The sequence below is a fragment of the Acanthopagrus latus genome, chromosome 10 (genome assembly GCF_904848185.1).
Source record: "Acanthopagrus latus isolate v.2019 chromosome 10, fAcaLat1.1, whole genome shotgun sequence".
In the NCBI taxonomy this organism is placed as follows: Eukaryota; Metazoa; Chordata; class Actinopteri; order Spariformes; family Sparidae; genus Acanthopagrus; species Acanthopagrus latus.
In genome coordinates this window covers 21393941-21417771 of record NC_051048.1, presented here as the reverse complement: position 1 = coordinate 21417771, position 23831 = coordinate 21393941, and the positions used below count along the sequence as shown (strand labels likewise).

Genomic DNA, 23831 nt, shown 5'->3' with positions numbered 1-23831 from the left:
AGGTGCATGTGTGATCGTGAGCTTTATGGTTTCATCGAAGCGCCGCAGACACATGGAGCAGCAGTACTGTTGTGTTGTGTGCGACATGAAGCAGCATCTGGAACTGCAGGATTAGCAGCTTTTGATATGAAATATCAAAAGTGCTGGCTTACTTTAGTGAGGTGCGAGAGGGGGGAGGAGAAAAACCTTTGGTGTATCAACCACTTACCAATGTTTTTACAGTCATCCTTGAGATCATAAATTAACATACAACGGTGTCAAAATTAGCCTCAGACAAAAGACAGGGATGGTGACGGCAAAGTAACACGTACACAGTCGTGACGTAGCGGAGACTACAGCACAGTACTGTTATGAGCATGAGGAAAAACGTTACAAAAAGGTAACAAACCGTAAACAGAATGGTTAATGGAGCCAACATTACAGTAGGAGCACACTGGCGTCTGCCCAAAGGAGGGGAGCAATGTGATGCTACCAAATGTTGCAACAGGAATCTCTGAACATCCCTCTGCCTTCACCGGGTTCTCTGTAGTGTCAGCTGCTGCAGAACAAACTGTCACCTGTGTCCATCAGCTGGAGTCAAACACAGAAATACTCAGAAAAGAGACTCATCGTTGGGCTAAAAGCTGAAAAATCAGAGCTATTATTATTACTATTACTGAAGCACCCCTGAGTCTAAAAAAGGATGTAAACAAACTTCTGTTGTTTCAGCTGAAATCTATGAAGATATGTTCAGCTGTCAACTTTATCCAGGAGTAGTTTGTGACTCTTGAGATAAAATAAATTAAAGAAAAATATTCTTCATGTTAAAAATGTAAAAGTTCCATAAGCGTATTTACTTTTTGCTGCTACAGCTGAAAAAAGCTCCTAGTGGAGATCGACCGATTATCTGATCCAATATTCTGCACTTTTGAGATGATCATAATCTGTGTTCTTTTCTTTATTTTGTACTAACAAAGTAAATTAATTTGAAGAAGTGCTGCTTCAGCTCTGATGCAGTCCTCACTCTGTCTCTGGTGATTCTAGATTTTCACTTTTACAGTGAATCCAAACCAGCTCCACAAACTGGATATCCGTCTCCATAACTGCTGATAATGTGCAGCGTATGGGTCAGTCCCTGCTGACACAGTGTAACATGCTCATGTTCTGTTCAATAACAATGAAATCTACAGTTTTATCAAAGTGCTAGCTGATGTTCTGTGAGAACCTGTGAGAGGAGAGCGAAGTCGTCTAGATTTCTGCTTCGTTTTTGTGAATGAAAAGGCCGACAGCAGCCGTCCCCCTTTCATTCACAAGTTGTCAATTCCAATTCATCCTCTGAATCGCAGCGACAGCCGTCTCTATCCTGACGGAGCACTGCTGAGATCCACGACTGGCACTCGAATGCACAGTAAGGTGACCATTTGTGTCAGGAGTTAATTTGAAGTGTTTGCGAAGGCTTTTTCCAGAGAGCCTCGACTTCCTCGCTGCAGCAGCTTGTCAGACTCATTTAGGGAGTGTTTGGAATTCAACATAAAAGGGTGGACTGAACTCTAAACTGGTCTCACAAAAAAAGAAAGAAGAAAAAAAAAGAAAAGGAATAACACAACAGAATACTTGCACAACCGATTATACCTGCAGTTTCTAGGGAGAAAGGAGAAAGAAAAAGATACAGGTAATATTTGAGATAAAAACCAGTGGAATACAGAAAGAGACGGGGACGGGAAGACAGGGTATTAATGTGAGACATCAGCAGGGAGACACATCAGAGAAGACAACGGGACAAAGAAAATCTGCTGAATTCATCGGGCGAAGAGGGGGAATATAACTTCATATTCTACAGTCACTTAAAAAAACACTACATCGAACTGCATTTACGATGAAGGAAGGCTACAGAAAGCTGCTGTCACTGCTTAGTCGTATTTAAACAAACAGGCAGTACAGAAAGCTGGCAGAAACACTGAACTACACTTACAGTATTACTGTGAGGCAGCACAAACGGAAGGAGTCTGTGTGTACAGTATCCCCTAAACACTGAGCTAGCACTTCAGTCAGGGTATCGCTGCGTAAGGGGAATTTCTGTGTGTGTGAGGATCCGTTCTGGGGGCTGAAGCTGGGGGGTCTCGGGGGTCTCGGGGGACTCGGTGACTGTCTTACCATTCTGCAGCTTCTCTTTGCCACCGGACAGCACTCCGCTTGGTAGCATGCCTGTCGGGGTCAGTCCCTTCAGCGTCAGCACGCTCTCACTCTCCTCTCTGAATCACAAACACACAAACATGCAGATTATTTACCAGGAATTACTTCCCTGACGTTCATGTTAGACATTTTCATACCTACTATATGACAAAAGCTTAATATTGAAGTTTTTCAGCCACTTAGGGGCAGCGGAACAAGCTAGAAACAACATTAACATTCACTGAGAGTTGAGTTTCTGGCAACATGAAGAAGTCCAGTATTTAGCCTCTTTTAGCTCTGCTTTGGTCTCCACCAACACCTGTAGGTCATGTCTGGCTGTGCTACACTATGTTCACAAGCTAGCTAGCACATTTGTTTTTAACTGAAAACAGTTAGCCGATGAGTTAATGAGAGTAAAGACGGTGAAGCTGTGGGCTGAAAATCCAAAACAATTAGCTTAAAGATGCTAAACCACCTGTAGAGTTGAAGGGAACCACAGAGCTGCGAGATCTTCTTCAGGCATTTAACTTATTGCTCAGACATAAATATTGAGTAGTGCTGCTTTAAATATTTAATTCCATCTCTTGTAGGTAACAGGACGACAGGAGAACATACAGGACTTGTGTTTTTCTCATGTTTTCATACCTGAGCACAGAGAATACTCGGGCCATCTTGCCGATGGCACGGATCTTGTTGCGGATGACCTCCTTGCGGGCAGAAGCTGTGGCACCTGGAGAGGTCAGAGGTCAGACACAATCATACAAACTGTGACTCATGAATACCAGACTGTGTCCTGTGGAGGTCTCACCCAGACTGCACTGTCTCAAACTCTAAATGCCTTCATCAGTAAACGGACCAAGCGAGTCTTTTGGACTATTAGTTCTATCTAGAAGTGCGTCAGGCGAACACAATGCAAACACCTGCTGTTATTGAAGCCCAGAGGTCAGATTATATGGAATAATTTAAATCGCTCCACACATCACAACAACTGAGGGACTCGATTAGCATCCAGTGCATTCATGCTGCGTCTGCATGTCGTACGACCGAGTCCCTCCACATCATCTGCAGACAGACTGATCCTTGTCTAAACACGTCTTTTCAGCACGTTCGACAAGCACACTCTATATGAGTGTTCCTGTTTTGGTTGCAGATTTTTCCTGGACTGGAAAACTAAACTTTGTGTAAGGGGATGGCGTTGCACGATAACAGTTTCAAGGCCCCAGGGAGCCCCTCTGGAAAAATGCATGAGTGTGAAGGATGGAAATGGAGCTGATGCGTGGTGAAAAGAGCTGACAGCCTCACGTCTGGTTTAAGACTCTCCCCCTCACCCTCAGCTGAAGACACTGCTATGACTTTAAGAAACGTTTCTTCACAGTATTAATTCCCTGTAATGAATCTGCTCATTCTAATGTGTGCAGCAAAAACATCGACTGGCTAATGAGAATGACCTTTAAATATTTCTGCATGTGTCAGAGTTGGCCTGAGCTGAAGCTGGAGCATGTAAGTGTCACATTACTGACACGTCTGTGTGGGAAACAATTAAAATGAGATCATTAGGAGGACTCAGCAGTCGTGTTAGAAGGTGCATTAGACAGACGTAAGTTAACAGACTTACAGAGAGCAAGCACGGGCCAAAAGTCTATCTACCTCTGCACACACCATCATGGCTAATGTTTGTACCTTTTTTGGGGGGATATATTAGCTGTCCTTCTCATGAAACACCCCCAGAAGAGAAGACAAGAAAAAGGACAGAGAGATCAGTGGATGGCTGTAGAATGAAAGGAGGAAGGAGCAGAGAGGCGGCAAAATAAGAGGCAAGAAGGCACAAGTAAAGAAAAAGCGATGCCTTGAACAGAAAAACTCTGGAAAACATAGAAAAGAGAAATTAGATGAGGTCAACCAAGGCAGTGACAACACCACAGCATGATACAGACAGAAAAGAAAGAGGGAGAGACGAGAGTGCAAAAAGAAATGTGAAAAAAAGAGTAGTGAGGTCTGAGATAACAAAACAATGGCAACTGGAGATAAAGAGCAAGGGCAACAAGTAGATTATCAGAGATTATAAAAGGGCACAGAAAAGGAAATCATGAGTGAGAAAGACAAAACAAGAGAACAATCCAAATGTCAACAGGGTGAAAATTAACAAAATATATGAGACATGGCCGCAAAACTGAAAAAGAAGTGAGCTTGAGTTGAAACGACCAAGAGAGCCGAGTGAATGAGGAGGTGGAGGATGATGGGATGTTAAAGGACGGCTAATTATATGAGTAATACACTACTATCCTTTTAAAACTTCCAAATAGAGCAAAATCCCCACATATGGGGTCTGCTCACAGAGCCGAACTGAGCATCAGCAAACATCAGGAGGAGGAAGAGAAGGAGGGACGGACCGGTGAGATCATTTCCTGTTTGGCGGTAAGAGGTGGGGCAGGCTGAGGGGAAACTAGTCATCTCACTGTAGATAAACTGATCTGGGATCAAAGAGACGACTCCAACATGCCACTATTACACCACGATAAGAAGCATGACCACACTACAGTGCCTCTAACAGGACAAAACACCACCAACAGTTTGTGTTGTTGGCATTTAAACACTCTTTTCTTTTTTTCTGGCCTCAGATCTTGATGCATTTGGACTCTTTCAGACTTGGTGAGGACCCACTGAGGCCGCGGGGATCGATTTTCAGGCTGCTGAAGGTTATGAGTCATGATTTAGCTGCGTCACGCAAGGACAGCTTCTGGATCGTCTCCCTGCTGATGAACACGCTGAAGAATGTTTTTTAAATCAAATATACTTATGCTAAATTGTCTTAACAACAGGGCTGAATGGTGAATACTTAAGGAACGTGTATGTCTGAGTTTTTTGGAAAGAGTGTGAGTGTGTGTGTGTGTGTGTGTGTGTGTGTGTGTCTGCTGTTCCTATTAGCAGAGGACGCCCTCTAGTGGAGCTCAGGTGAATTGCAGGACAACTGTTGTGGTTTCCCTCCGTCTGCCGAGCTTACCGTCCAGCTCCTCGTCGGTCGTCAGCTCATCATTGGAGCAGATGCTCAATACGTTCACTAGCATCTCAGTCACTGTAAAGACATTAAGAACAAACATATTACAAGATGGCATCATGAGAGGTTTTCCTGTACATGTATTCGACCTGTTACATGAGTCTGAAGAAGGCGGCGCCAGTTAGACGGACACAGATTCACCCGAGCGACCCTCCACAGTCACCCAGCCGCCAGCCGTGAGCTTGCAGTGTGGCGAGGAATGGCCCTGTGAGGACGGGTCACACCCAGAACGGGCTTCCTGGAGTGTGTGCGTCAGTGGTAGTTACGTGTGATTAATTGACACACATGTGTCACAGGTTTGACAGCAGGGCGCCCTCAACTCAACAAAACCCATCGCCTGGAACAAACTTCAAGGCGGTGAGAGAATTCAGACCTCTGCAGCAGAAAGAGCCTTTAAACCAACATGTCAAAGCAATTTAGTGACTTTAAATGTAAGCAGCTCTCTGGCTCATCAGTCATGTGCGATACGTGTCGTATTTATGAGCTCTAATTGACGACACTGCAGCGAGTGCTACATTTCTTGAGGCTGGGCCAGTTTCATTACTGACTTAGGAGACTGAACGTTTATTACAGGTCTTTGGTTCATTGCAATGTTTGGTAGAACTGCTCGTACTCCATGTTCTCCTTTCATCAAATAGGACGGTGAGGACTCACCTTTCTCGCCGACGAACGGCAGGGACCAGGTGAAAACGTCCATGAAGTTGGGCAGCCAGTAAGGGTGAGGCGAGCAGTTGAACTGTCGGATGTTCATCACGTTGTTCTCGTACTTCAGCACCGCCGCTGGGGAGGAAACAGACGAGGTGTTAAAATCTGACTTAATGTGTGAGAAATCTTTAGTTTCCTCTTATAAAGTTGGGAAGAAACTGGGACTGAAGTTCAAACTTCACTGGATCAAGATCATCAGATGGTATTAAGGTCCAGGTCCATTATCCACCTCACCTTCTTCCCAACCATCACTTAGAAATACTGTGTGGCCTCAGCAGCTGGTACACATCCTCTGTTGGTCTGCCGTGTTATCAGCCCAGAGAGAATTACCCACAAACTACTCAGCCTGTAATAGTACCAAGAAATAGAGACGGCTGTGGGAGAACATCAGCCTCTGAGGAGCCAACTGGATGCACATCAAACGGAAATACCTCAGAATGGTTCGAGGGATTGCTTCAGAAACACAGTTCTCCATTAGAGGAAAGATATTCTTTACCTGTAATAACTTTTAATAACTTTAATTAATTGTTTCTTTAGCTGATTTATTATATCCCCCCGATGGGCTGAGGCATTTCTTCCTCAAGTATTAAATAGAGCAAGGCCATCTTCATAAACACTTTAACTTTTTGTGTGAAGAGTTCTTGGGTGTTTTTGTTTTTACCTCTCCTGGTTAATGATTCACGCGCTGCAGTTGCTGTGCACACTGAGCTCCATTTGGCTAAAAAAAAAATCTATCAAGAAAAGTGTAAGGTGTCCAAAACGCTGTCAGCAACACCAGGACTGGACTGCAGCCTGGACACTACTCAAACATTTGTCAGACGCTGTCAGTCAGCCTCTGAATAAACGGATCCAGGACAAACCGACCTACACAAAGACATTTTGAGGTGATGTATTATCATCAGCATCTGTCAATCTCTCACTCTGACTATTAAGGAATATTATAATAGCAGCAATGAGTCAACTGAGGCTTGAAAACTGCACAAGCACTAAATTCAAGGCAACTTGAGGGGATAAAAAAAAGAAATCACTCCTTGTTTCCCCCTTCTGGAACATTTCCTCTGCGTATTGATCACCGGACCCCCCCCACTGGGTGAAACATGTCCGTCATCACAGAAACACATGGCTCAGCGTTTGGACTCAACGAGGCGGAGCAGCACTTTTCATTAATTACCCCCCGAGAACCATCAATTTCTGGCGAGGAGGGAAGGAGAGAGGCAGGAGACAGGAAGCTAAGGTAATGATAGGCAATGCTATTAACAGCAATGAACTCAGTATGACGATCATTATCCAGGCAATCTGACATGGAACCATGAAGACGCAGCCGCTCACTCCTACTGACCTGATTTTGCCATCATTAACGTCTTCCTTCTTATACTGCTAAAATGCTAAAATGATCCTAGATGCTCGTTTCACAGTTATAGGCTGATTCTTCCTCCAACACCAACCCTTCCTGAACTCATCATAGTTCTTTATTTCCTTAGTTACACTAACTTTGTGCTTATAACATCGTCAAATGTGGAAAAATCTGCCTCTTCAAAGTGCAGAATGCAGAAAACTACAAAAACTTGCATAGTTTCCAAGTTTATGGCTTTAAAAACAGCAATAAACTATATATTCCTGGACTTGAAATCTCATTGGCTGGATGATGCATCAGTCACCCGGTGATTGGCGTGTAAGAGGCTCAGGAGAGAACAGAAAGAAGAGGAAGTGGGTCACATGTCTACCTCAGCTCTCATTGGTTGTTGTGGGCTCCAGGGCGGGCTTAGATGCTCCTATCTGCTCAAATGATTAACCAATTATTTGTGAAAAGAGTTGAAAAGAGAAATGTGCTTGTTTGGCTTCTTCTGTTAGTTAGCATCTGGTTAGCTTAGCATAGCGACTGGAAACAGCTAGCTGGAAGAGACTTCCCTGAATCTCCTCTGGTCGCTGCATGTTCCCTCACACTGACTACAAAAGGAAATTCATGAATTAGTCTGGCACACAAACACCTTTAAATTATTCAAGTGGTTTTGTCAGTCATGTGGCAGTGGAGACAGCGCTGGGTGGGGTCAGGTTGGTGCTCACATTAAGGGTGTAGAAGGAGCAGCAGAGTCAGCCGTGTGTGGTGTCGGTCGGTCACGGTACAGCACATACAGAAAAAACTATTTAAAAACCCGACTGGACTCTCAGGCTGCAGTAATGTGCTGCGCTGAGTAGTATCAGTTTATTTTACGCGATGCCTTATCATAATCACATGGTCACTGTGTACTGCTGACATAGAAACCACCTTCCAAACACTGACCACAGCATGCCCCATGTGACCTCACCCATGATTAAGGCATAGTGTGAATGTGGGTGCTGAGGAAAACATGAGAGCTGCCAAACATAAAAATATCCACGCTGCATATAGAGGCCCCAGCCCCGCTCATGCACCGGGCCCGTCTGGTGGCCCAGATCTGGGGGAAAGCGGACACCTGGCTGGGTCACCATGGGGGGACTTTCCTGCCTCGGCCCCTCTCGGGTCGGGAATAGCAAGTCATCAAACCTGGCATCCCAAGCAGCTAGAACCTCGGTCGCAACACGAATCGGGTCAGAAGACATCCTGCTAGGCTGGGGTTTGCCTCTGTGTGTGTGTGTGTCTGTGTGTGTGAGATCAATGAGGCATGGTATTGCATACAGTGCAGTAGCTATACAATCAAAGTGGTCTCTTAAGTATTACAAAGGATTACATTCCACCACCGTCACCTCCCTTATCCCACACACACACACACACACACACACTTCAACATAAACATTCAACAAACACTCTCCTGCAGTGGAACATCCATATACTGTATAATTAATGTGGCGTTATTCTCATAACCAACAAAACGCCTCGACACAGTCCAGTAAGAAAAGCATTGTGTTATCCTGACGCACTCAGACGGACGCCGTGGGTGTTTGTGCGTGTGCGTCGGCGTGCATGAAAGCAGTCGCGCGCGTGGGCAGGCGTTGCATAAACATCACATACTGCATAAACATGGTCGAGGCACTTGATTGAATGCAGCCCCGGAGGCCCGGAGGGAAAAAGGCAGAGAGGGGGAGAAGGTCAGCTCCCCCGCCGTCGCTCCTTCAAATCGGATTCCCTTTAAAGGAACAGAGACGCCCGACAACCTCCCCCGTGCAGAACAAAACACAACATGCTCCTCGCACTCCAGGTACAAACAGGTCACGGCCCGCTCCCTTTACTTTGGACACTTCATTACACATGCAGATAAGGCTGACAGGAGCAGCACTCGGCTGCTCTGTAATCAAAGCACGCATTACTACAAATGCACAATTATATGTAAAGTTATTTCTCCTGCAGCAGGAGGGCAGCGCTCTGGTGGCGACCAGCTGTGAGCTCTGAATCTGAAGCTGCATGACAGCCACTAGATGTCTCTGCTGCTCTGGTGCTGGTCTGACAGGGTACCTGAGGCCAAGCCTGCTGCCACGGTAACACAGATATTGTGAGATGCCCCCCCTCCCCCCACCTCATTAATTATTCATAAGGGAGTGCCTTGAGTCGGTTTCCCCGGTAACGAGGACAGTTAAATGTGCTTGGAGATCAGGGGGAGATTCCCACCGTCCTGCCCTGTCGCTGACTGCACGAGGCCTCTTGGATCAAGTTCCACTGGATCAGTATTCCACGCCGGCCCGTTACACTCAGCGCTCTGCTTCCACTGGACGTCAGAGATGTGGATGACAGCGACCGAATGTCGTCCACGAGCAGCTGGTCGATGCACGAACGGTGTCTCTTTTATCTTCAGTCAATAAATTGATGAGTTGGGTTGGAATAATGGTCATGCATAACAAACATGGCCGCCTGACTCCGCTGATAACAGGGAGATTTAGATTTCAAATGATGATTATGAGTTTGTTTCTTTTCCTGGAGCTCTCGAGCACATCCCACAGTCGTCCTCCTGGACAGAGATGCTTTTTTTAGTTGACAAATATTAACTCAAGGTCCTCTTACTTGCTTTTTCAGGCACTTTTAACCATATTTGTCGCTCAGTCGATGGAAGCGGTTTTGAGTTAGTTAAATGGTCTTGTATTTTCTGGAACCTTCAACCATATCACACAGTCTTCTTCAGTGGAAGGAGACTGTTTATGATATCAAAGCCAAACTCAAGGACCCACTTACTAGGTTTTTTTTCAGGATTCAAATGCATCTAATGGTCTTCCTCATCAGAGGGAGATGGGTTTTGATTTCAGATATTCTACTGTCGCAATTAAATCTAACTCAAGGGTCTCTTACTTGCCTCTTCTGCTGGATAAAAGGCCGACCGATGAGCTTTCATTTGCACGTCATGGTCTTCCTACATTCCTAATTTTGGTTGGACAATAAAAATCTTAACTCGTGGTCCATTTACTTTCTCGGAGGAGAGAGATTACAGCTAATGACTTAAACTTAAGGTCCACTTACAAGCTTTTTCTCGGGCTTTCAACCACATAACTTGTCTTCATCGGTGGACAGATTTCTGCCAGTTGGTCTCAGATACAACTCAATATGAGCTTTTCTTGGCACTCTTACTCAAAAACATGATTAGAAATGTAGGCGTGTCTCTGATCAATCAGCAGAATCAGAGTTGACAGTTTGTTTGGAACAAGAAGACCTCTTCCTGCGTGACATCATGCTGCTCATTTCTCTTTAGAAACGCAGCAGTTTTGTCACCATGTTTACAGAGAAGTGAAGGGAAGCCCAGCGCTGACCAGAGCGAGAGCAGATGGGTGGGCAGGGATGCTCTCCTCGCTGGCACTGGTGACGAGGGGGGAAAAATGAATTCCCTGCTGGGCTGGCGTCATCGCTGCCCTCGCTTCCATCCTGCTATTCATTCCAGTGGCAGGGCCAGGAGCCAATCACGCCACTCCATTTCCTCTCTCTCCAAATCATCTCTCCCACTCACCAATCAGCAGAGAGCTGCAGGCAGGAAATGGTGTAAAAGAGTGAACCGTGTCTGAGTTTGACCTGTGATTGAACCAAAATCATGTCCCGATCCCTTTTTTCTTGGCGACAACGTATTCAAGTTTCCACCTCATCATCAAACACCAACACAAGAGAGGAACGAGACATTCATTTGGTTATATAAGATTTCACAGGTGTGAGATGGATCCAACCCAACCGATCCTTCACTGTCTCGGGGGTGAAATAAGAGATTAGCGTCAACAGCGCTGGCAGCAACACTGTCATTTTGCTTTTATTCCGTCCAAGCACCAGAACCATTAAGGATTCAGTTGTTGGCTTTCGAGACCAGTCAATAATGATGCAGCAGAAAACATTCCATTAATACGAAACCGCAAGCAATCTCCAAAGTGTGTAACTGCCAGCTCCACCCCTCCTCCTCCTCCTCCTCTTCATCCCACTCTCTCCACTGCAGTCACTTCAGGACTCAAACAGTGAAAGCTCAAAGATTGAAAAACTGCTAAATCACTGCTGCTGTGTTTTTCATTTATCGTAGCTCTGCAGCCGCCTCAGGGCCCGGCGGTACAGAGGTCAGAACTGTGATAGACAGCCGGGTCAGCGCCTGACACTTACTGCGATGCAAACACTTTGACTTGAAGGGAAGAAAAAAAGGAGTGATGGGTTTACATCTTTAAAAAAAAAAGGAAGGACTTGGTAGAATCACACCCTGAGAATCCTTCATGTCCTGACTCAGCGACAAGTTCAATCTACGCCTGGCGGAGGAGTTTTTCCTGAGCACAGATATCCGCCGCCGCCGCCGCCTCTCTGTGCCCCCCGCCCCCACGACGTGGAGAGGTCCCATTGGTTAATCTGGCCAACTCCCAGCTCTGTATCGATGGGACCTGCTGATGCCTCCTCCCTCCCCGTTAAGATTTATTTTCCCACTCGGTTGGCCATCAATCACAGGACATGCTCAGTGGGCTCGGCGCTCCGGCAAAGCAGCTAAGAGCAGACCAATTCATTACAGAGGCTTTGGTTCTGCCGGTGAACCCCACCCACCCACATGACTGATTAGGAGAGCATCAGCAGGACTGATAGGCCTGTATTGGTTCGCTGTGCCTCTTCCATGGAATTGTGTAACTGTGGGGGGAAAATACATCAAGCAGAGTCGAGCAAACGACTGATAGAGCGAACTGGGAACCAAGTAATTACATAACCACAACTTGTGAAGTTTTAAGAGCTTTAACATAAAACCTCTGGCAAGACTTTTCAGCTGGAGGGATGTTTATTTGCTCGGGAATTGATCTCTTTTCTCTGCGATTATATTTGAGTTTTAAGCCAAAGATCTCTCCTGCGATAGATTTAGCCAAGGAGAAAAATGCGTCTCATTTTCGAGCAGACAGTGAATGATGGGAGGAGTAAAGAACATGCAGTCCTGCGTGTTGAGATGCTTCTGTGTGCCTAAATGAAGTCAAACACACAGTAATCTTTCTCTTTCTGATAACCACTCTCGCGCTGGGAGGCGTGTGATCAGCTGAAGGTCGGCCGGCTGCAGCTACGACCAGGTTGCACACCAAATCACTCTTTGACTGTTTCATAGCAGCTCAAGAGGTGCAAGAGTTAAGTCACCAAATCTGAGAAGAAAACTCGCCTGACATCACTTTGTTTGTTTGTTCACTTTGTGTCGTGTTGACTGTGAGCCATGAGAAGATTAAGTTGGCATGGAACAAAATGGGATCCTAATAAGAAACAACAATCTCGACAGGCCACGCTGTTCCTTGAATGTCCTTATTGTGCACGGGAGGAGGCATGAAGGCCGCTCACGGGGGAAAAGTGTCAACAAACGCAACCTAATCTCAGACCGGAGAACGCAGAGAGGAGCCGCCCTCGCTCCCCGCGTCCTGCACTCACACCAGCAGCATTTCATCACCAGAGGAATTACAAAACAGCGTGCAGCAGCACCATCGCTCTTTCCTTCCCATTTCCATTTCCTGTGGTTTGCCCACCGCCGCCCCCGTCCGAACACGCTCCCGCAGCCAAGCCAGATACTGTCTGTTCTCGGGGGGGAAAAGTGCTGACTCACAGCACAAAGGCAAGCCCATCTTGCTGCGTGGGCACCGTAGCACCGCAGAGGGTGGCACCGGGTGCCAAGTCAACCGGCATCAGGCCATTTAATTTCACACCAGTTCTGTCCCTGAACTGACCCGGCCAAAATCAGACTCAGACATTTTTGTTCCTCAACATTATTTGACATACAGGGGGTAGAATGCTTCTCCAACAGCTGCATACAGTGTGTAAGTGACATTTAAGAGCTTATTATCAGTCTCATACAGAATCAACACTCTGTGGAGCTGTAAGTCCCTTTCAGCTTGTTGTTTTGGTCGTTCGGTTGTGCACAAAATGAGGAACGGCTGGAGTAAATGAGTAACTAGCAAACCAGATATTTCCTGAGAGAGTAAGTCTGATTAAACCAGAGCTAAAAACATCCAGGTGTTTCGTGCAACACAGCTTCTGACCCTTCAGTGCAGGAATAATAAGATTAATGAAGTTATCCAGCATGTGCAACACTGCGCCCGAGCGAAGACCCTCCTCCTCACCTTTGTTGTTGTAGACATCTAGGTAGTTGGGTGCTGAGAAGATGGTGATGAGCGACGGGAAGCCGGTGGTCTGACTCTTTCTGTACATGCGGTATCTGTTAGAACGACCAGGAGAGAGGTGAGGATTAGATAACAGTTTAATCATCGGTGTTCGACCCCCCCGGGACACGATTAGCAGTTTGTTGTTTGTGTTGCGAGCTGATGATCAGTAAGTCCCGGGGGGCCAGTCAGCGTGGTGTCAGGAGAGTAAATCCCTGAGCTGCAGGTGAAATATGCCCTTATATATAACGGTCGTGACAACGAGCCAACATTCAAACCCGGCGACGCTGATCCCCCGGCAGTCTGGGCTGTGTTTGGTGGTTTGGATTCTCGAGCTTCAGGTAAACAGAGGATGATTTATTTGCTGCACCAAACCGACTGCAAACAAAACATGGACGGAGCTCAATAACATTATTGCATGTGTGGTCTAAGGTGGCAAGGGGCCGCAACCTCATCTGAGACGTGGCGAGGCGTCCACATGTGACCGAGCTGTGGGAGCGCAGCAGTAAACAACCGTGCGCTGTGCATCCCACCGCCTTCACCTCGCCGCCCTCACGTCCACCCACCTGCCCGCTTCACCAACTCAACGTTTCAAAATGAAGCTCTCAGGCGCCTTTGTTAGAAATTCAGGGTGAATAACAGAGAAGCTGGTCTGTTGTAAAGCTTTCTCTCTGTCTGAATGTGAAGTAAACCACAAGCAGTTTTTCACAATAAAAACAAAACTCTACAGAAAGTGGAATAACTCGTCGTTACATCACATCTGGCTGGCTAACTTCCCGTGCCGGATTCATTTTCATCTCTCAGATTAACACGACTTCTCTTAAAAGTTCAGGCTGTACCAAACCTGCCCTTCAGACGGGCTCCGAGCTTTTTTCATTAAATACCCGGTCTGAGTCACTCTGCCATGTGACGGTGTGATGGGAGGAAGACGAAATGCCACAACACTCACCCAGCATCCTGCGCTTCATGGGCCCGGATGATAGATAATAAGTTATTGTGTTGTAGAAAGTCACAGACTGCAGGGTAGCTGTGGAATAAAGAGACAAACATTTGGTTTACTCATACATCCAGAAAAAACCCAGTACGATCAAGAAGGAGGATCAATAGAAATAAATAAGTCACGGCTCTTATTGATCGTGCTCAGAGAAACAACATCGAGTTCAGGCTCAATCTGGTCTTGACCAACTGTGTAAGGAGGTATTTTACTCTGAAAGGCTTCCATGTCACATTTAAAACCTTACAACGTTCAAAACATAAGATGACCCGTATTACGCTCAACTTTTTATACTTTGGCGCTGCAGGAGGAGTCGGTGTGATGCCTCTCTGAAACTGAATGAAGCATGAGTCACAGCCGACCGTTTCTTAAAGGAGGAATAAAGACTAAAAACCCTCAAACTGCAGCAAGCACTCAGTGTTTCCCACTTCCTGCTCAGCATCGGCTCTCACTGGCAAACAGCGTCTTTTTCGAAGGAGAACGTCTCCATCTAAAAAAAAAAAAAAAAAAAAGACAAACTGCGCTACTAAAATGCTTCTGAGCTTTGCCTCTCAGGGAACACGATTAAAACCCCCGTGGATGTCAGGATTTGTGAATCGTGGGATGCTGCGTAATGAACAGATTGAGTGACACCTTCGCATCGCATCTGAAACACTCAGTGGATGTGGGAGGACTTCTCAACAATAATAGGGGCGAAATTCAAATTGTTTTTTTTTTCTTTTTTTGCAGTTTCATGTCTCTGATTTCTGGCTGATTAACATAAAATCACTTTGCAGCTTTTGGAGTGAGGCAGAGAGAAGACAGATGGAAAGAGTTCATCTCCACCTCTGCCTTAAAAGAGGTAAATATCTGCATAAACTCCCAGAAACACCAAACCTGTGGGGTTAAATTCAGATGATACTGTGCTACAATTTCTGGATTAAATTCTGTAATCTGAGCTCGACGCCTTCAGAGCAAAAACAATCAGCAGCACCCACAAACAGGAATCAAACCTCAACTCTACATTCTGGATTCTGCATGGAGACGTTTGTTTCCTTCAGTCTCATGACGACGACGTTGAGCTGAATATTGATCACGTTTCATACAGAATACACGATTACAGCCGTTTTATTGCGTCTCTTAATGTAAAGCCCTTCGGGGAAACAGGCTTGTAATAAAACAGTTATACAAGTTAATTCACTTTAATTTGAATGCCGTGTTTCAGCATGCATGCTTTATCAAAATCCACACTGTGTGTTTTGAATTTAAATTGGCTGAAAACGTGTCGTGTTCCCTGACAATCACAGCAAACATCTGCAGGGACGGGAACCGCTGCAGAGAGGGAATATAACGTGCGACGAGGGGAAGAAATGAGGAAAATACTTTTTATTTCTTGTTTGGTTTCCTGCATCAGGAGCAGATAGACGCCATATGGGGCCATTTGGTGGACAAGATACATTTGGCCTAGTTTGCTTTTTGGCAGTTTTGAGTTTAGAGCGTCTCCCATCTGTCCAACAACAGGGCACAGATGTTAACGAGCTCCTTGGACCGCACGAAGAAGATGATTTCATCGTGTGCAATCTAAATGTGCACTCTGCATGTCGGGCTTTTTAGAGTTGGTTGAATATGAAAAGCTTGTAACGACACAAATGGAAAAGATGTAAAGAAAACCGATTCATCCACGCTGCTGACTGGAGGCTGAAAATGAAAGCGACCATTTTCAAAACACGTGCAATTTCATGCCTGAGCTGCGTTTGTAAAAGTGTTACGAGCGTGCCGACGGCGCTGAGGGAAGTTATTGGTTGCCGAAAGACGGAAGCAACAAAAGAAGCTGATGGTTTAGTGGGAGGGGTGCTGAGGAACGGCCCTCTCTCAGTCTGGCCGAGACTGTCTCATAAATCCTGAGTGCCAGTGTGATGCCAATTAGCGAGCGTCCCCCGGGCAGATGGAGCGAGGACACTGATGAAAACAAGACCCCAGAGGAATTCTGACCAAACGGCAGAAGGTTAACCAGGATGCTGGTACAACACAAACGTGTGACAGTCAAATCAGTTATTGGAGGTAAAAAGGCCGCATACCAAACATTTCTGTTGGGTCACTCAATAAAGTGACGGGAAGGACAAGCGGCGGATCTGGAGCCTCGATGTAGAAGTCTGACATCCTGTCATGCCTTCTATATGTATAATGCATAATAAGCCTCATCTTAAATTACACATGAACACCAAAATATTATAATCACAAGCTTATTCAAATCAGAACTGCTGTTGGAGAAGTAAGCAGTGATGTTAGCCTATTAAAGGAGCTTACACTGACGTTAGCATGTTGTAGAAGCTAACAGTGTTAGCCAATTTAGGGAGCTACAACAGATATTATCCTGTTGGAGAAGCTAAACCAATACTAGCATGAAAGAGAAGCTATGACTGATCTTCGTTTGATAGAGAAGCTAACACTGATGTTAGTCTGTTGGAGAGGCTAACACTGATATTAGCCTGTTGGAGAGGCTAATATTGATGTTAGCCTGTTGAAGAGGCTAACACTGATGTTAGCCTGTTGGAGAGGCTAACATTGATGTTAGCCTGTTGAAGAGGCTAACACTGATGTTAGTTTGTTGTAGAAGCTAAGACTAATGTTAGCTTGTTGGAGAATTACAACTGATACTAGACTGTTGGGGAAGCTAACACTGTTGCTAGCCTGTTGGAGAAGTAAGCAGTGATGTTAGCCTATTAAAGGAGCTTACACTGACGTTAGCATGTTGTAGAAGCTAACAGTGTTAGCCAATTTAGGGAGCTACAACAGATATTATCCTGTTGGAGAAGCTAAACCAATACTAGCATGAAAGAGAAGCTATGACTGATCTTAGTTTGATAGAGAAGCTAACACTGATGTTAGTCTGTTGGAGAGGCTAACACTGATATTAGCCTGTTGGAGAGGCTAACACTGGTGTTAGCCTCATGAAGAAGCTAAGCTAAGCTGATGTTAGCCTGAAGGAGCTACAGCAGATACAGGCATGACAGGAGTGTCTGCTCTACTGATCTACCTGCACACAACCATGAGTTCAGGCATAGCTTCTGTAATAAAGACATTTTTCCTGTCTTTGATCGAGGCCGCAGCAGTATAATGGCTCCTGTACACTAACAGAAGCTGTGAAGACGATCATGTAAGATGTGCCCTTTAAAATTCACAACAGCAGCAGCAGCGATGGGAGTTCACGTCTAAGCATGGCCATTAAAACACTGTTAAGTGAGTAGTTATGAAACACCTGTTATTAGAAGAGAAAAGAAAAACAAAAGGAGAGAGAACATGCACATCAGGAACCCGTCGGTCATTTCTGAGTACTTCTGCTGGCTCGCCTCGGGCACGCCGGGGCCAAGTAAGCATCGCTTAGGCAATAATGAGCGGAGGGAGCGCACTTAGAGACAGGACTGTGCCTCGTGGTAATGTGCCAGTTCATTACATTTTGTGACAGTGTGAGCTGCCTGCTCCGAGCATTTCCTCTGTTTGTTCAGTTAGTCAGCTCAATTGAAGGTAATGTGGGTTACATAAATAGTGGCAACGGTCTGAGGAGGAGACGCACGCCACGTTCTGACAACTGCTGGTCTCCTGCTCGCGGTCGAGGAGAAATGGAAATCTGGCAGCGGGGTCTCTTGATTTATTAGCTCCCTGACAAGATGGAGCTCGTTTTTCTTTCCATTCTTTTGTGATAAAACATTTGTTTATGATTACTGACGCACTCCGTCCACTTCCATACCTGTCTTTATGTTCTCGGAAAATGTTTCTATACTGAAAGCTTTTAAAGCGCAAAGAGCCAAAACTAATCAGCGGACCATTTATTTTTCCTAAAAGCAGTCAAAACACCAAATCTTTGATTAAATACAGCTCTGAAGATCATGTTTTTAATCTTAGTGGAAAACATAATGTTAGCTTATGATCTGCAGATTCTAGTAATGAACAAATCCTGTTATTACCTTGATTCCTCAATGCAACTTTCCAAATGAGTGAAAGAAATGACATGAAGAGGACTGAAACATCCCGTTACTCACCTGTAGAAGTAGGAGCAGCCTCGCACTGTGTTGTGTGTGAAATGCTCTTGGCTCTTCTCGTTCCCGAAGTCCTCCAGAGGGTCGGACCACAGCAGGTCGCACATCGGTCCGTACGCCGGAGGCTCTTTGAATCTGTCTAGCTGTGGAGGAAGAAGCAGGTCTCTTGTCAGCCTCTTTGAGAGTGCAGACGGGTTTTTTTTTGCAGAGAAAAATATTTTTCCTTCTTCTGCGTGAGCCACGTCGGCTGCAGCTGCTGCTGCCGTGATCATAATTAAACCGTGACTCCATCTAACATGTTCTACAGTGACTTGGTATAGAGTATGGAGAGTCTTTTTTTTTTAAGGAGCGATGCACATAAATGACTTTCACTCTCTCTTGAACAAAAGCCGGTGGATTACTGGACGGGCAGCATGATGGACACTTCAACAGAGCAGATTCTATTATGCATGCCCTCTGATTGCAGCCACAAAATCCATTTGGAATTATTGAATTAGTTTGAAAGCTGGATCCGACTCTTCTACATTTTTTTAATCAGAGCGAGCGACCAGAACCCCGGCGCTCGCAATCCCTGGCGTCCAGAATCCTTCAGCAGTGTTCGAGACAAAACTAATACAGCTTTTTACTCATTAAATACAAAATACGTGAGGCAGACAGGAAGCTCCACTTTCCAACAAATGCTCTGCTGGAACACCTGCTGTGAAAAACACACAAAAGGAAAATTATTGAGAAAAATGGTCTCAAATATCAGACACATACTTTCCTGATGTCGTCAAGATTTGTGATTTCTGGAGACAGTCCTCCGTGTACACACAGGAACTGCTGGTTCATAAGTGCAGCCAGGGGAAGGCAGTCGAAGGCGTCCATACATGCGTCATACACCCTCTCTGAATACTTAATTCTACCTGTCATGGAGGAAGAGGAGAGCAACGCCAAGTCAAACAACACGGCTCTCATACGTCGGGCCAGTCGTGCTAGACGGGGACGGAAAAGCTTCTCCAAAGTGCCAGAAAACTTCCCAAACACACATTTTTAAAAAATTCACAGCGCTTTTGTGTATTTTTTTTTCTTCCTCGCTCTGTTTGAGTCCAACAGAAATAGTTCTGACATGTGTAAACATCAAGACTGAGTCCTGCAGCAGGCCAGAGGGCATGTTAAAGTGAGCGTTTGAGGTCGACGGCTGAATCGGCCGCATCATAAACAGCTTTTTAGAAAGAACAACTCAACACTGCTTCCTCTCTGCACAGAGACTCACACAGCACACACTCGTTTACATCAAAAAGGTAGAAAAAAGAAGAAGAGGCATTACTTACATTCCTGCTTAAATGTGAAATACTCTGTTAAATGTCTACATTCATGATTCCCACGCAGCAAAAACAGTGTTTTGGGGTAAAGGATCTTTAAGGCCCACAAGTACAGCACACACTGAAACACAGAAGAACAAAAGAGAGGATCGGGTGAGCACAGTCAGCTTGTCATCGCCAAACAAACACTGGAAACAGAAACCATCAAGTCGGGCTTTTGTCAATTTCACAGAGCGGAATAATACAAGCGATCCTGCTCACAATGAAACATTCATGGAGAACATTTTGTGGCACATTTGGCCTGGAAGAGATGACAAACCTTCAGAGGAGCCATCAGGAGACGGGCACGGCACACTCCATTAAAACATGTTTTATTAATAAAAGTCTAATGTTTCGGGCGATGAGGCGGCAGGAAATATATATCTGAGCAAATTCCAGCCAGAGATTAAAACATGCATTTCCCCTTCATATTAAAAAATGTCTCTGTATATAACCCGAAGCTACGCTCGCCGTGACATTTGCCACGCAGGCGACATCTGAAGTTATTACAAAAGCCTGTTAGCACGCCAATATCTGCAGCCTGATCTGATCCATGCTCAAAGAAAGCTATTAATAAACACAGCTTCAGTCGGGCAACATGGTGCGTGTCACACTTGATTAGACCCACGAGAGGACACACACGCACACAACAACAAATAAAACACACACACACATACTCACTTCAATACTGAAATACCCTCTGTCAACGTAGTCCCCCAGGAAAAGGTAGCGCGTGGATGCTGGTGATCCTCCGACTTCAAACAGCTTCATCAGGTCAAAGAACTGCCCGTGGATGTCTCCGCACACTGCAGGAAGGACAGGAGCACAGGAAGACAGACGCTATTTTTACAGCTTATTTGCTTATTTCCATATTTTCTAAGAGCTGCGACGATGTACAACATCATCCCAGGAGCACGTGCAGCATTCTTTATTACAGAGGCAACACTCCACTTTGTGCATCGCCACATATATCTTTCTGTTAATGTCAAATGTATTTATATGATGTGCTGGTTTGCGACTGAAAGAGGCCTCGTGTGCAGTGGACACACGGCTGATCCTCCACAGCTCTGCAGCCCACGCTCACCTCAGGAAATTATGCACACGACGGAATAAAACCAAGATAAAAACAACGCTGGGGAGTTTAATCAGCATCCTCTGCGTTCAGATACACCCTCCTGTAAATGATTAGAAACACTCTCGACGACAAGTTTGACGGCTCTTGTTTTGTTTCGTAACGTGTTAATGCCACCTTCCTACAAGCACAAACTGTTCAGCGCACAAGATTTTCTGTGTAAAGAAGTCGTCCAGTGAGGAAAAGGAATCACAACAGCTGGCTCCGGTGAGCGTTTTCATGCCTCGCCTTTCCCCCCACATCCTCTCCCAGCCGCTTTATAACCTTTAGGTGTCACAACTGGCGAGTAAGACTTTAACTTGTAGACACATTTTCCTGCCAGATATATTAAAAAGCTCACAGGAAGAAACCACTGCAAAGCTTTTCATTTTCAAACACGTCCCATCAAACGTGATCACAGCTCGCTGTGAGGAACGAATCCGCTTCGTCCTGACGGCGCCGGCGGTCCGTCACGTCCAGCGTGCTTTAATTAAGTGTCATATCAGTTCTATTCAGCTACTTAACAGCAGGCGGCTGTTAGGGAGCGTCAGAAATCAGGAGGTGCAAATCACTAAAGCTCACCCGACGTGACCTTCCACCGGACGACTCTCTGGGGAGACACGAGGAGCAGAGGCCACCGGAGATCCATCGACTGACGGGGGGGTGTGTGTGGTCGCCTGATTGAAGAGTCTTGGGTCAATATTGTAGATTCTACCAAGGTTTGGTTCTCCGGGTCGTGTACAGCCGAGCTTTTATTTATTATTGAGAAATCTCCTCACAGCGGTTCTGCACAGGTGTGTCTGGTGATCTTAAACGATGGTTAGGTTTCAAATTTAGAATAATCCAGGGCCAGTATTATTATTATTATCATTATTAGTCTGATATTGGATTCATGCTCTCTACTGTCTCTGGAAATGTGAGAAATCACAACCGTGGATTCTGAATGTTCTCCAGCTCAGACATCAGGAGAGAGCTTGGATTGGTTCTGGCAACTCATTAGTGACTGAATGACTCCAACTGGAGGTGTTCTGGGCCGGTCCGACCGGGAGGATCTCCCAGGACAGACCCAGAACATACCGGAGGGATTATGTATCTCACCTGGGCTGGGAAGACCTCGGGATCTATGCCCTGAGCACCTTTTCTCGCTGCAGTGCTTCTATTTTCCAGTCAAGCTCCAGTTGGACTTTAATTTATCAGTTACTTGCGGTTCACAACAGCAAGAAACTTCTGGGTTTGAATCCACTGATGTGAACGATGGACGGATGGAAATAAACTGAATCAGCAATATTAACTGGAACACCATCACAGTGACGGCTCGGCGACTGCGTCTGATGTCAAAGAGCCGCGACTATCTGTTCTTCAAGCCTTCAAGCAAATTGAGTAATTAACGCCGGGGTGAAAAGATTGAAATCTGATTTGAGAGGGACACAGGCTGCGTTCATGCAGCTGTTTGTCGCTTTATGAACTGTATCTAGCAGCAAGAATTACAACAAGAGCCTGTGAAAAAGTCTTTCAGAGAGATACCCAATTAGTGGGAGCTGGAGGACAGCGTTGGAGAGCAATTATCTCGAGTTACGAGCCTCGTGAGACAGCGCCGAGAATCAGCTCTCCTTGACTGTATCGTAAACCTCCGCTTTACCATTTGTCTTTTATTAAACCCACACTGTGTAACTGTTTAACGCCGCAGTGGGGACCAACATCAGAAAAGAAGAGCCTCGTTATTTGCATCCACCACGCTACAAACATGTAGCCGTGGCTAATGTCTTATCATTCAATAAAGACGCAACTGACTTGAGGATTTTGAGAGACAAACATCGGCACAGGGATGAACAGATAATCACTACATGTTCATTTTGTGGTGAACTTATCCTTTAAAGCATATTTAAACTGAGGAATTGCAAAAGGAACACATTCAGGGTTAATGTATTTCTTCTTATGTCCAGATGTAATACAATCTGAGACAGATGTGGGATGCTGACGCTGGTTATTGCTATGGAAACATCGCGGCATGGCATCGAATCCTTTCAACAACAGCAGCTTATATCACGGAGGAGGAAAGCTGCTGCTGACCTGATAAAAGGACCTCCAGGAGTCACCAGGGGCAACGATGTCACGGATCCATTGTGTGGGAACAAACAGAGGGATGTAAAACGCAACCGTCGCACTAAACCGTTGACCAACAAGAGATCAATTATTGGGAAAATAAAGCCTCTAAAATGTTGGGGCTGTTCACGGGGAAATTAATTGTTTTATATTTTGATGTTTTTAGAAGTAAGCGCAGCAGGAGGGAGTCCGGTGAGGGACGCTGCAATTTCATCTGAAATGTGCGTGGGCGGCGTGCACCTCCAGCCGACCTTTTGGAAAGCTGTCACTTGATGGCAAAGAAAAACAGCGGGGTGACACGGCAGCGGCGAGCGTTTAATCACCGCCCAGAAAGACCCGATGTGATGGTCAGCTGCGAGTGTGGACGATGCCGGTCGATGCGAATCGAAGGGAGGAAAAGGCTGCAGCGGCTCTCTCCTCCAGCTCCGGGCTCCATCACTGCAAACACACAATCCGCCCATCACTCTGCTCCGGTACACCTACAGACGAGCTTCTCCTCCCTCCCTCTTGTCACAGAACACACAAAAACGAGGTGAGAACCAGAGCCCACATAAGAAGAGCAGGTGGGAGTACATTATCTGGAGTGAGAAACAATTCGTTCTGGCCATCTACTGCCTGTGCGCTAAAGTGATCTCCCTGAGTAGCAGCATATCAGCGGGCAGCAGCTATGGAGTGGGTGGTGGGCATTACACAACCTGGCTTCAGAACCTACACAGGCCACTCCAAAGGCCCGGCTCATTGAGCGAGAGAAATCCACGGTGAGCCGACTGGTGCCAGATCATGTTTTGATTGAGACTGGATGATAAAAAAAAAATCC

At 45.8% G+C, this 23831-nt stretch overlaps 1 protein-coding gene across 6 annotated transcripts in view; it reads right to left on the bottom strand.

The window, feature by feature from the left end:
• LOC119027321 (serine/threonine-protein phosphatase 2B catalytic subunit alpha isoform) overlaps window positions 1-23831 on the bottom strand; it is a 61549-nt gene that overhangs the window by 5747 nt on the left and 31971 nt on the right. For 2 of the 6 annotated variants that reach the window (XM_037112417.1, XM_037112421.1), the window contains exons 3-13: window positions 20482-20606; window positions 19771-19882; window positions 19217-19362; window positions 18461-18600; window positions 14397-14474; window positions 13409-13503; window positions 5861-5986; window positions 5153-5224; window positions 3832-3858; window positions 2797-2881; window positions 2134-2231 (exon numbers count right to left, since the gene is read on the bottom strand). In XM_037112417.1, coding sequence (XP_036968312.1) covers window positions 2134-2231; window positions 2797-2881; window positions 3832-3858; window positions 5153-5224; window positions 5861-5986; window positions 13409-13503; window positions 14397-14474; window positions 18461-18600; window positions 19217-19362; window positions 19771-19882; window positions 20482-20606 — 1104 coding nt within the window. Of the gene's footprint in view, window positions 1-1611; window positions 1621-2133; window positions 2232-2796; window positions 2882-3831; window positions 3859-5152; window positions 5225-5860; window positions 5987-13408; window positions 13504-14396; window positions 14475-18460; window positions 18601-19216; window positions 19363-19770; window positions 19883-20481; window positions 20607-23831 lie in introns of all 6 variants that reach the window. The other 4 variants (XM_037112420.1, XM_037112422.1, XM_037112416.1 and 1 more) reach the window with 3 other exon arrangements.